Source organism: Bufo bufo, chromosome 2 (genome assembly GCF_905171765.1).
Source record: "Bufo bufo chromosome 2, aBufBuf1.1, whole genome shotgun sequence".
NCBI classification, from domain to species: Eukaryota; Metazoa; Chordata; class Amphibia; order Anura; family Bufonidae; genus Bufo; species Bufo bufo.
In genome coordinates this window covers 785421633-785435881 of record NC_053390.1, presented here as the reverse complement: position 1 = coordinate 785435881, position 14249 = coordinate 785421633, and the positions used below count along the sequence as shown (strand labels likewise).

Here is a 14249-nt window from a genome sequence, read left to right as displayed (position 1 = left end):
CCGGTATTAGTTCATTTCAATGTTGCCGTATCCGACATTCCGGCAAGTGTTCCGGAATTTTGGACGGAGAAATTTCTGTGCAAAAACTGTACAGTGACTGAACTGAAGACATCCTGATGCATACTTAACGGAATGCTCTCCATTCAGAATGCATTAGGATTAAACTGATCAGTTTTTTTCCCGGTATTGAGTCCCTAGGGCGGAACTTAATACCAGAAAAGAAAAACGCTAGTGAGAAAGTACCCTTAAGTGAGTAAAGTGGACTGTAATTCCATCCTGGTATTACATAGTTATGCCAAGTCCGACAGAGCAGCTCTCTACTCTAGCTAATAGAGAGGTTCCTTAGCAAGATTCCCCTCTCTCCATATGTGCATACAGTAATCGATTAATAGGCCGTACATACTGGCTTACCTGCGAGGATAACCCCTATAAAGGTTTTTCCCTGCTTTAAACATATTATTTATCGTCCCTGTGTGATTTAGAGGGAGTCTGTCATCAAAGTTTCACCTTTTTAACCCTTCCCATAGCTTTCTAGCAGCCTTACAGTTAATAAAAAACGTTACCTTTTATAAGCAATCCTGGACTTATAAAACCGTCAAAAAACATCTTAGTAGCATATGCAAATGAGGGCTCGCAAGTGCCCAGGGGCGGCGTTACCCTCGTAGGTGCCCAGGCAGCTCAGCCTTATCGTCGCTTCCCCCCGCCCATCCTTTCCTTCTGACCGCCCATCTACTTACTTCTTGTTTCGCCGAGATCCCGCGCCTGCGCACTCAGTCCGTCGGCCGGTGCATGCGCACTGCGATGCCCACTCCTTGTACGGCATCACAGTAATTGAAGTGACGATAAGGCTGAGCTAGCTGGGCACCTACGAGGGTATCGCCGCCCCTGGGCACTTGCGAGCCCTCATTTGCATATGCTACTAAGATGTTTTTTGCCGGTTTTATAAGTCCAGGATTGCTCATAAAGGTAACGTTTTTATGAACTGTAAGGCTGCTAGAAAGCTATGGGAAGGGTTAAAAAGGTGAAACTTTGATGACAGACTCCCTTTAAAGTTTTAATCCATAATTTTTTTTGCCTTTTAGGTCTTTATTGGTTTTGTTCTAAAGCAGTTTGAGTATATCGAAGTGGGTCAGTTCAGGTAAGCTTCTCTCCGTCTGGGTTCACTGTCTTTAGCTCCCCACTCCGCTTTCCATTGGAGGGGGAGTACGTTTGAATAACCAAAACCGATATTCAGATGTACATTCACATTTTCACTCTTTGACCTGCTTTCTGTTCATGTCTGGCTTTTTAGACCGCTATTCTGTCTGCCCAAAAAAGTCAGAAACAGAGACTGAAGGCAGGTCAAACGGAGTGCAAAGATGAATCCATTAGATTCTGTCTGCCTCACTGAAGTGAATGTACCTGCTGCATAGAGGTTTGGGGTATTCAGATATATATCCCAAGGGAAAGTCCAGCAAAACGCTTAAATGCAGTGTGAATGGGGCCTTAACGGTCATGTTACTTGCTTATTAGCTATGTCTATAATGAAGATAACTTGTCATGGGTTTCTATTAACACAACAGGGAATCAGAAGCCATCATCCCGAATGTATTCTTCTTCCTGGTACTACTGTCCTATGAGCGCTACCATTCCAAACAGATCATTGGCATTCCCAAAATCATCCAGCTGTGTGATGGCATAATGGCCAGTGGGAGAAAAGCTGTGACCCATGGTAGGTAGACATTACATATGACAAATGGTGGTCCCATTACAGTTTATTAGTAGACTTGTCCTAGATGCAATTATCAGGGATTACTGGGAGTTATTATTGATGACCTGTCCTCAGGATAGGTCATCAGTATCATATCAGCGGGAATCTGACACCCGGGACCCCAGCCAATCAGCTGTTCCTAGGCCAGGTGACGTCACGTTCATCAGTCATGTGGCCTAGTTGCAGCTCAGCCTCATCCAAGTCAATTGAGCTGAGCTTCAATACCAAGCACAGCCGATATACAATGTACAGCGCTGTGCTTGGTGAGCGCCACAGCTTCCCAAAACCGTTGATCGGCGGGGATACCAGGACTCAGACCCCAGACAATGTGATTTTGATGACTTCTCCTGTGTATAGGCCATCAATATTATTTCCCAGATAATCCATTTAATCCATGCACATTGTAGTATTATAGCAATGACTGTTGTCTCTGTATTGTAGCTATTCCAGCACTGCAGCCCATAGTCCATGACCTATTTGTATTAAGGGGAGCAAATAAAGCTGATGCCGGAAAAGAGCTGGAGACTCAGAAGGAAGTTGTGGTGTCAATGCTGCTCCGACTGATCCAGTATCATCAGGTGAGGAGGCATCATCCATTGCATTTATAAAGACAGTGCCCAAACACTAGGATCAAAAAAAATTAAACCTGAATTCAGTAATTCTACACAGGACAGGTCCTCTCTTTTCTTATGATTAATGTTATCTGATGGAAGCAGTGATAATCGATCATATCCGTCTCTGTTTAGCCCTAATGAGTGAGCAAGTCTGTGGTTTAATGGATGTTCAGACCAGAGACGTTTATGGAATATACACCTTTTGGTATGCTTTTGGGAGCATGGGGGGGACCATGACCCTGGTTTTGCAGTCCAAGGCAGCAGAAGGTGGTAGCGCATTCGATGCATATTCATAATGGTGAAAACTTGCCTCCTATATGCCGTCGACTCTGGCCATCTTAGGTTTTAAAATATTGCTTACAGAACCACCGCACACATAAGTGGAGATCTTGCCTATAAGGTACTAACAGATACCGTGCAAATTGCATATATTTGTTTGGTCAGCAAACGCATTGAAAAAATGATGCTGAAATATATATGTTGCCTCACAATACGGATTTCAAAGTGCAATTCACATGTTTGTCACCATTGGGTTCCCTGTCAGGTAGGGAACTATGTATTGCTGTTCTCTACCCAGACCACTGCCCCTACCAACTCGGATGATCCATCCTAAATGAAGTCCCCAAGTGGGCGACGGTCCTTAGCCTGACCAAGTGCACAGGGTCCAATACCAGGAGATAACATCAGAGGCAAGGCCACAGACAGCAGACAGAGGCAAGGCCACAAACCGGCAGCAGGTCAGAGATCCAGAATCTAGAGAGGACACAGAGCCACGTTTGTGAGGCATGAAGACCAATCACAGGCAACTGTGGCCAGTAGTTGCCCATTTAAATACTTTGCAGAAAGGAAGCGCATAACGCCAGCGCAGAGCCTTATTGGCCCAACGTTACCTGGGCTGGATGCCACATTAAAGGAGTTCTGCAGCCCCTTTTTTTTTTTTTACACTGATGATCTATCCTCTGGGTTTCTGGGTGTCAGACCCCCTCCAATCAGATGCTGATGATCTATCCAGAGGATGGGTCATCAGTTGAAAAGAACTGCAGAACCCCTTTAATGGAGTGACGGATTAGAAGCCAGCCTCGCCCCAGGAGCATGGACACGTAAGTACATGACAGTCATGACACACCGGGTTACCCTGTCTTATAAGTTTGTAGCAAGGCATTATGTCCTTGATATAGCTCAGAACTTTGTGTTTATAGGTCCTGGAGATGTTCATCTTGGTGCTGCAGCAGTGCCACAAGGAGAATGAAGATAAGTGGAAGAGGTTGTCCCGACAGATAGCTGACGTTATCTTACCCATGTTGGCAAAGCAGCAGGTATGTGATGCTATCGCATGGGTTTCTTGAACTCTTGGTATTTTGGCATTTGACCCCGTATTTTGTCTCCTAGATGCACATAGACTCTCACGAAGCACTGGGGGTGTTGAATAGTTTATTCGAAACATTGGCCCCTTCGGCCCTACGTCCTGTAGACATGCTGTTGAGAAGTATGTTCGTCATTCCGTACACTATGGTAAGTAGAAGCAATCCGTTTGCTTACATCATGTATGAAACGCTCTGAATCCTAGTGGGTAGAGAATCTTATGAGTCATTTTGTGTGCTGGTATCGCACAGGCCTCCGTGAGCACCGTCCAGTTATGGATCTCTGGCATCCTGGCGATTCTCCGTGTCCTTATCTCACAGTCCACAGAGGACATCGTCCTGTCCCGGATCCAGGAGCTGTCCTTCTCACCTCTCCTGATATCATGTCAGAACATCACTCGATTGAGGGACCATAACCATCAAAACTCAGAAGAGCATGCTGAGCAGAACCAGATCAACGTTCCTCCAGAGGAAACCTTTTCACGGTAGATATTACTCTTCAGCCCATCACCCAGAGGATGTGATGAGATTGATATGGTAGGGAGAGATCTACAGACACAAAGTCAGTGTGTCAGACCCTGAACCGTTTAAATTAGGCAAAATTTGGCTGTCCTTACACCGCTTTTGCAATGTACGTCAGAAATATACATCAGGAGGATTTCCTGACTGATGCCTTCAATGTATGCTCCTGTATAGGATTCAATGGTGGCATACCATGTCCATAACCCATACAGGTTTTTTTGTGTTTTATACTGGATGTCTCTGTAGAGGATAACCTTGCTATTCTATGCAACACAACAAAAAAGGTTTACTGACGTACACCAGCCCTATAGAGATCAGTAAGACATGCATATTTCACACGCCTATGGAATATATTTGCGGAATACACCTCCCTCAAACATTTCTGATGTACACGCCAAATGTACACTGAAAATGCAGTCTGAATGCACCCTTAGTTACTGATTCTATGCTTTTAAAGCGTTTCAGTGAGGCCATGTTCACATCACATTGAAACCTACAGTATAGCTATCTATCTAGTTATAGATCTTTTTTTCTCTCTCTCTCTCTCTCTCTCTCTCTCTCTCTCTCTCTCTCTCTCTTCCTTCCTCTCTCTCTCTCTCTTCCTTCCTCTCTCTCTCTCTCTCTCTCTCTCTCTCTCTCTCTCTCTCTCTTCCTTCCTCTCTCTCTCTCTCGCTCTCTTCCTTCCTCTCTCTCTCTCTCGCTCTCTTCCTTCCTCTCTCTCTCTCTCGCTCTCTTCCTTCCTCGCTCTCTCGCTCTCTCTCTCTCGCTCTCTTCCTTCCTCGCTCTCTCGCTCTCTCTCTCTCTCTCTCTCCCTCTCTCTCTTCCTCGCTCTCTCCCTCTCTTCCTCGCTCTCTCTCTCTCTTCCTCGCTCTCTCTCTCTCTCTTCCTCGCTCTCTCTCTCTCTCTTCCTCGCTCTCTCTCTCTCTCTTCCTCGCTCTCTCTCTCTCTTCCTCGCTCTCTCTCTCTCTTCCTCGCTCTCTCTCTCTCTTCCTCTCTCTCTCTCTCTTCCTCGCTCTCTCTCTCTCTCTCTTCCTCGCTCTCTCTCTCTCTCTCTTCCTCGCTCTCTCTCTCTCTCTCTTCCTCGCTCTCTCTCTCTCTCTCTTCCGCGCTCTCTCTCTCTCTCTCTTCCTCGCTCTCTCTCTCTCTCTCTCTTCCGCGCTCTCTCTCTCTCTCTCTTCCTCGCTCTCTCTCTCTCTCTCTTCCTCGCTCTCTCTCTCTCTCTCTTCCTCGCTCTCTCTCTCTCTCTCTTCCTCGCTCTCTCTCTCTCTCTCTTCCTCGCTCTCTCTCTCTCTTCCTCGCTCTCTCTCTCTCTCTCTCTTCCTCGCTCTCTCTCTCTCTCTCTCTTCCTCGCTCTCTCTCTCTCTCTCTCTCTCTCTCTCTCTCTCTCTCTCTCTCTCTCTCTCTCTCTCTTCCTCGCTCTCTCTCTCTCTCTCTCTTCCTCGCTCTCTCTCTCTCTCTCTCTTCCTCGCTCTCTCTCTCTCTCTCTCTTCCTCGCTCTCTCTCTCTCTCTCTCTTCCTCGCTCTCTCTCTCTCTCTCTCTTCCTCGCTCTCTCTCTCTCTCTTCCTCGCTCTCTCTCTCTCTCTTCCTCGCTCTCTCTCTCTCTTCCTCGCTCTCTCTCTCTCTTCCTCGCTCTCTCTCTCTCTTCCTCGCTCTCTCTCTCTCTTCCTCGCTCTCTCTCTCTCTTCCTCGCTCTCTTCATATATATATTGTGGGGATTCGCTCTGGTAGACGGGGTTTGCGGACGGAGTACAGAGGCAAATTACTAGTTCTTAAATCTAACTTCTGTGTTTATTAACACCTAAAGCAAAAACAAAATGTCACTTTGCAGTCTTGGTGTTAGTTCACACACAGTGGAAAGTCCACATAGCAAAAATAACCTTGTTGGCAGTTCTGCCTCCAGCAGTCCATAGAAGGCTTTTAGGGGGCCCGTTTCCCTTACAGACAGGTCTCTGCCCTCCAGCACGGCACAAGCCTCAGATCCCAGCACACACACCTCCTGAGCTCCACTGTCAGACTGAGGTAATCCTCCTCACCTGGCAGTGCTGGCTGGTTTTTAGGCCTGTCAAAACCCGGCCTGGAACATGGGGAGTAGTCACCCACCCAGTACTTTGACTACTCCGTCCCGGATCAGCTATATAGCCATAGTAGGTATGGATCGACCGATTATCGGTTTTACCGATATTATCGGCCGATATTCAGGATTTTGACAGTTATCGGCATCTATTTTGCCGATATTCCGATAATGTATGGGGAACACAGATCGCGCTGCTCTCAGCGCTCTCTGTGTTCCCTCAGCAGCACAGGGGAGAAAGAAGCCGTGTCTCCCTCCCCCTGTGATGCTGCTGCTGCCAATGAGAGGAGAGAAGACAAGAGGAGGGGAGGGGCTGTGGCCACTGCGCCACCAATGATGTTGACTTACTCATTCATTCAAATTGAACAGGAGGCGGGAGCTGGCTGCAGAATCACATAGCCGGCTCCCGACCTCTATGAGCGGTAGCTGCGATCCGCGGTAGTTAACCCCTTAGGTGCCGCGGATCTCAGCTACCGCTCATAGAGGTCGGGAGCCGGCTATGTGATTCTGCAGCCAGCTCCCGCCTCCTGTATATGAATAAATGAGAGATTTATCTTCATTGGTGGCGCAGTGTGGCCCCCCACCCCCGTATTAAAAACATTGGTGGCGCAGTGCGCCCCCCACCCAAGCCCCCCCAGTTTTAATCATTGGTGGCAGTGGCCACAGGGTCCCCTCCTCCTCCGATCGGAGCCCCAGCAGCCTGGGGCTCCGATCAGTTACCATGGCAGCCAGGACGCTATTGAATCCCTGGCTGTCATGGTAAGCTCCATGCTGCTGTGTGCACAAAGCACAGAGCAGCAGGGACAGTGTGAGCTCCTATTCACCCTGATGGAGATCTATCAGGGTGAATAGGACAAGGGTTCTAGTCCCTAAGGGGGTTAAAAGTTAGTAAAAAATAAACACCAAAATATTAAGTATAAATAAAAAAGAAAGATTTACAAAAAAAAAGTACACATTAACAATAAAAATATTCATTTTCAGCAGATGTGTGTAGGATTTTTTATTTTTATTTTTTAATTAAATTTCACAGAATATCGGTATAAATTATCGGTATCGGCCCTAAAAAATCAATATCGGTCGATCCCTAATAGTAAGTATTAAGGTGTCAAACAGCAACTGCTGCTGACACATAAAAACCGGCTCTTACTCCACCGAGGCCAGCAACCTCAACTTGACACGTATCTATCATCCACGATGATTCCTTGTACCTTCTTACAATATACAGTACAGACCAAAAGTTTTATTTATTTTCATGACTATGAAAATTGTAGATTCACACTGAAGGCATCAAAACTATGAATTAACACATGTGGAATTATATACATAACAAACAAGTGTGAAACAACTGAAAATATGTCATATTCTAGGTTCTTTAAAGTAGCCGCCTTTTGCTTTGATTACTGCTTTGCACACTCTTGGCATTCTCTTGATGAGCTTCAAGAGGTAGTCCCCTGAAATGGTCTTCCAACAGTCTTGAAGGAGTTCCCAGAGATGCTTAGCACTTGTTGGCCCTTTTGCCTTCACTCTGCGGTCCAGCTCAACTCAAACCATCTCGATTGGGTTCAGGTCCGGTGACTGTGGAGGCCAGGTCATCTGGCGCAGCACCCCATCACTCTCCTTCATGGTCAAATAGCCCTTACTTTCAAAGTTTTCCCAATTTTTCGGCTGACTGACTGACCTTCATTTCTTAAAGTAATGATGGCCACTCGTTTTTCTTTACTTAGCTGCTTTTTTCTTGCCATAATACAAAATCTAAGTAAAGAAAAACGAGTGGCCATCATTACTTTAAGAAATTAAGGTCAGTCAGTCAGCCGAAAAATTGGGAAAACTTTGAAAGTAAGGGCTATTTGACCATGAAGGAGAGTGATGGGGTGCTGCGCCAGATGACCTGGCCTCCACAGTCACCGGACCTGAACACAATCGAGATGGTTTGGGGTGAGCTGGACCGCAGAGTGAAGGCAAAAGGGCCAACAAGTGCTAAGCATCTCTGGGAACTCCTTCAAGACTGTTGGAAGACCATTTCAGGGGACTACCTCTTGAAGCTCATCAAGAGAATGCCAAGAGTGTGCAAAGCAGTAATCAAAGCAAAAGGTGGCTACTTTGAAGAACCTAGAATATGACATATTTTCAGTTGTTTCACACTTGTTTGTTATGTATATAATTCCACATGTGTTAATTCATAGTTTTGATGCCTTCATAGTCATGAAAATAAAGAAAACTCTTTGAATGAGAAGGTGTGTCCAAACTTTTGGTCTGTACTGTGTGTGTGTGTGTATATATGTGTATATATATATATATATATATATATATATATATATATATATATATATATATATTTTTGTATTTATTTAATTTACTTCCATTGGAGGTATACATCAGGTAAATACTACTGACATACACATTCGACTGAAGGCTCTATCTATTATGATGTGGACAGGGTTTAATATTGCAATACCTATAGTTATGTGTATTATAAGCTATTCACACACCCCCAGCAGTATTCCTGCTCATTTGGAATCCATTCAGGCACAACTAAGGGCGTATTCACAAGACCGCAGTGTTTTGCTGATCCGCAAAACACGGACACTGGCCCGTGTGCGTTCCGCAATACCGCCGCCGGTACCCACTGCCTTCTATTCTTGAATTAATATGTTAATTACATTCATTGGTGGCGCAGTGGCCACAGTCCCTCCCCTTCTCCTCCCTGCTATCTCCCCATTCGTGGCAGCAGCATCACAGTAGATAGGGAGGGACTCCCTCCTTCTCCACTGTGCTAGTGAAGAGAACATGGCACGCGCTGAGAGCGGCGCGTGCCCTTGTCCTCTAACTGATGCTACGATGCGCAGCTGCTTCCCAGCTCCACCACTAGAGCTGCACTTGAAGAGGCAAAGAGCCGCATGCGGCACAAAAGCCGCAGGTTAGCCACTCCTGATCTAAACAATGAATATAATATTTAATTGTGGGGCCAGCTCCACATAGATCTCTATTAGGGTGAATAGGACACGGGTTCTAGCCCCTAAGGGGGCTATTAGTAAAAAAAAAACACCAAAATACTAAAAGTTTAAATCGCTCCCTTTCCCAATTTTACATATAAGATTTACAAACAATAAAAAAATAAACATTTACATATCGCCATGCCCAAAAAAGTGTGAACTATTAAAATATTTAAAAAATATTTCCTATGCAGTGAACGTTGTAACAGAAGAAAAATCACAACCGTGCAATTCGCCATTTTTAGTCACCTTGTCGTCCGTCCGTCCGTCCCAAGAAATAGGATAGGACTGTTTATTATGGGCCGGATGTTCCATAAAATATGGAATGCACACGACTTTGAGCATTGTGATCTGATCTGAGCATGGGGAGGGGGGTCAGATTTGAGCATGGGGGGGGGGGGGGGGTCTGATCTGAGCACGGGGAGGGGGGGTCTGATCTGAGCATGGGGGGGGGGGGGGGTCTGATACTGGGAGTCTGATTTGTTATCTGACCTGAGCATTGGGGGGTCTTATTTTAGGGGTCTGATTTGGACTTCTGATGAGCATTTGGGGGTCTGATGAAAAAAAAAAAAATCTTATTTTTCTCCACTAAAACCTAGGTGCATCTTATAGGGCGAAAAATAAAGTGACTTGTACCATTTGCATGATCCAGTGAGGAGTAATACCTTTTAAGTATGGCTCCACCTGGTGTTCACAGTGTATAGTAATGTGCACGTCCACCTAAAGAGCTAAATGCTGGAGTACAGACATGCTCAGTGCTCTTCTCACAGCGAGATCTCTGCCTAGTGACCCTCTGTTCCCTGCTGGGCAACAGAAATCTGAGGAGCTGAGCCTTGGCAGGAGCACGGCAGTATTGCTGAAAAGACTCCTTCTGCAGGGAGAAGTAAGAAGGACTCTTATTCTCAGCTGCCAGAGGGGGAAGGAGATCAATTCTGTCCAAAGCCCACCACCAGCAGCACAGATTGGCAGCAAAAAAAAAAGATGACAATGGTATTTTTATGCTAGAAACAGTGCATATCACTTGAAAATGGTTATTAACAGGCCGCCATGACTGTTGCTATAAAAATGATTGTGACGCTGGGTTTGTAAGAGGTTGTAGCAGTCATTGGTATTGTTTTTGTCTCGGTAAAGTTTCCTGTTACAGCTGGTGGGAATACTCCTGGAGGATATAGTGCACAAGGAGCTGAAGGTGGACATCAGTGAACAGCAGCATACGTTTTACTGCCAGCAGCTGGGAACCCTCCTCATGTGCCTGGTCCACATCTTCAAATCTGGTAAATAAATCTGCCCACAGTGAACCTGGTGTAATGTAGTGCTACGAGTATGTTAGCGCTCTGTATTGTTCGTTGGGAACTGTTCCATTTGATCTGGTAAGTTGCAGCTTTCTTTCCACCACTAGATGGGGATAGAGCGCCATACAAGGATTTCTGTCTCTTCTCGAACGGTTTATTTATTTTTCCCTATTAATATATCAATGAAATTATCACTTTTTACTCGCTTATCTGGAGGACTTTCTCTTTCGCACTACTGTATCCCAACCCGATTCTTTTAAAAACTACCTTAGGAATATGTGCGCCTCCTACTGTAAGATGTATGGCCTCCACGTAGGGCTTTCTGAAGTTTCAGCAAATATCGCGAGACTTGCGTCGTCTCGCTTCTATCACGTGTCACTTTGTTTAATCTCATAAATTACTGTATCAAAATATGAGGCTGAACTCTGCTTTGTTAATGAGGCACAAAGCCGAGTTCGGCTTAGTATTTTGCTACAGTAATTTATGCGAATACAGGCGAGACGAAGTAAGTCTTGCAATATTTGCTGAAACTTGGAAAGACCTCCGCGGAGGCCATACATTTTACAGTATTGGGTTCGGATATAGCAATCCAAACCAGATTCGCTCAAGCCTAGTCCTGGGTGTCAGACCTCCAGTGATCAGATACTGATAATCTACCCAGAGGATAGGTCATCAGTAAAAAAAAAAAAAAAAAGAAAATCTTGACAAACCCTTTTAAGCAGTGTATTTCCCACACGTGTCCAAGGTATGTTACCTATTGTATGTTATCATTTTTAGGAACTTTCCGAAGAATCACGAGTGCAGCCACGAGACTGTTCAAGGGCAGTGGCGACAATGGCACCTTCTACACGCTGGAGAGCCTGAGTGACCTGGTGGAGTCAATGTTTCCCACCCATCCTTCTCTAGTTCTTCTCTGGTGTCAGTTTCTGCTGCTGATTGACTACACGAACTACAGCTGGTGGTCAGAAGTCCACCAGACCCTTAAGTAAGACCTAGCTTTATATCCTCTGCAGGAATGCCTGTCAGTAGATGGCCACTAGGGATGAGCAAATTTGACTTTGGATGCTTCATCCGAAGTCGATTCGCAAAAAACTTTAATACTGTACGGAGCGGAAGCTACATACAGTATTAGAATGTATTGGCTCCGATGAGCCAAAGCAATTACTTCACAAAGTCTCGCGAGACTTTGTGTAATAACTTCAGAAATTTATTTCTAGTGTAAAAAACCTAGAACTTTTTTTTTTTCCCCAAGTGGTACCTTGGAGCCGAACCAGAGTTCGGTAAAAAGGTTTTTTACAGTAGAAATAAATTCCCGAAGTTATTACACAGTCTCGCGAGACTTCGCGAAGTAATCGCTTTGACTCATCGGAGCCAATACATTCTAATACTGTACGTAGCTCTCGCTCCGTACAGTATTAAAACAAAGTTTTATGCAAATTGACTTCAGATGAAGCATCCGAAGTCAATTCGCTCATCACTAATGGCCACTGTGTACGTCTAATGCCCAGGAGAGTGTTTTAAAGGGACTGTCTGAGTCTGCATTTGTTTTTCCCTCCCAGAAACCGCTCCACACTTGTCTGTCGGCTGTGTTAGAATTACAGCTTATTCCCATTTGTTGCCTGGCATACTATACCAGCCTGAAGGTGCCCATACACATAAGCCTGATCCTCAGTACTCAGTAGACCAGTTTTTCTAATTCTCCCCAGCCCCCTTATGTTCACAGGGCGGAATTTGCTACCGAAGTTTTGGCGCAGATTATTTGCGGCTGCATTTTCAAAGCCACAACCTCAACAAGAAAGAACATGTCCTTTCATGGCACGGTGTACGAAGGACGCTGCTAGAAACTGCGGCAGGTGTCCTCCTTTTAGCTCCATTTAATGGGGCTTAAAGAGAATCTGTCACCAGCGACCTCGCTATCCAGCTTTTTCCATATAAACATAGCTGTGTTTCACCTAATTAAAGGGATGATTTTCTTTTGTTGATCCGAGACTCCGTTCCCGAGTTAGGATACTATTTCTTAGTATGCAAAGTAGGCCTTTGGTGCAATGAGGGCATCACCATCGCTCTTTCCACTCATTTCAGTGGCTAGCCCTTTCCTCTCTGCTTTGGCCAGGCAGTGTCAAAGCGGCCATGGAGAGGCTGGACACAGAAAGGAGCCTGGCTTGGGTGCAACAAGAGCAATGGTGACACCCTCATTGCACCAAGGACTTAATTTGCATGTTAAGAAAAAGTATCATAACTCGGGAACGGAACCTTGGATCATCAAAACAAAAACAGCGTTTTAATCAGGTGAACCACAGCTATGTGTTGTCAGAATGTTTATACTTCTCTGAAAAATAGTTTAATTTATTTATGAAAACAAAGCTATAATCTGTAATAAAGATTCCAACTTATTTTCACAAATCAAAAACTAAGAGCTCATTATATGTGCTGAGTTGAAGAAAAAAGGGAAACAATTGTATACAAAATATGTATATTTATAACCATTTAGTGCAAAAAGAATAAAATATAATGCAGTGTAAAACTGGTGACAATTCAAGAATAATAATCAATTGGAAAAACAATATACAATCAATTGGTTAAACAATATAATATAGATATAATAGACACTGAATCGGGTATCTTGGTAATAACCAGAAACAAAGAAAACTCTAAATTGACACCTGATTTCTCCCAGCCAACAGATATTAATAATTCATAGTAAAGTTAGGCTTTCACCATTTTCATTTCATATATATATTAAACCAGACCATTGACTAGAACTAAAATCAGTTCTCTGGAGATTATACAATTGTATATGTCAACTGTATAGATTTATCTCCCTAGATTGAAAAGGCACAATTGATACTGCAGTTACAATTATCTCAAATCAATCTAGATCCTACAAAGAACAATATGGTGTGTATATATATATATATATATATATATATAAAAAATTATAGATAGATAATTAGTTACATAATATCCTGACAGAAATGTATACTATACTAGAGATTCAGGATTAATCTGTCTGGAAGAAATCACCATCCAGGTTCAGAAATGACGTAAGATCAGGTCCTATTTTTCCTCTGATCTCTCCTCCTCTTGTGTGTCTCTGTCGTCTTGTTGTGGATCCCTGCCTTCATCCCCCTTGCTGTCTCCTGCTATATTGTAAGGTGGGCTTGGTCTGTTCTTCCATGTGACTAATGAGATCATGTTGCATCAATTTGCCACTTATCTCTTACTCACCACCACCACAAGGGGACACTAGAGTTCTATATAAAAGTTTGTGTAATAACATTTTAATTCTCATATTTTCGAAAGATCTGGTAGAATGATGACCTCTGACCTAAGCTTGGGACAAAGCTCTAAATATGGGGAAACAGGACATTAATGGATACTAACCTTCAGACATATAGTCATCTTATAGACATACGACTTTGAGACCAATTAAGAAAGCCCTTAATCTTCCTTCTCCACATTCTTTAGACCTGAGGTAATTCGCCCCAACCATGATTCTTTCACACTTAACAAGATATATCAGTATCCCACCTAATTCTTTTTACTCAATGGATATATTCAGACTACAGGATTATACTTGACTTTAGTTTCTTAAAACATAAACATATATGATAAACCATGTAATATCACAATAGTCACATTATA

General features: G+C 44.1%; 1 protein-coding gene across 1 annotated transcript in view; it reads left to right on the top strand.

Moving 5' to 3' along the window:
- HTT (huntingtin) overlaps positions 1-14249 on the top strand; it is a 241769-nt gene that overhangs the window by 142674 nt on the left and 84846 nt on the right. Inside the window, exons 33-40 of the mRNA XM_040419177.1 lie at positions 1083-1138; positions 1563-1711; positions 2192-2328; positions 3564-3680; positions 3754-3876; positions 3978-4210; positions 10444-10586; positions 11382-11589. Coding sequence (XP_040275111.1) covers positions 1083-1138; positions 1563-1711; positions 2192-2328; positions 3564-3680; positions 3754-3876; positions 3978-4210; positions 10444-10586; positions 11382-11589 — 1166 coding nt within the window. The remainder of the gene's footprint in view (positions 1-1082; positions 1139-1562; positions 1712-2191; positions 2329-3563; positions 3681-3753; positions 3877-3977; positions 4211-10443; positions 10587-11381; positions 11590-14249) is intronic.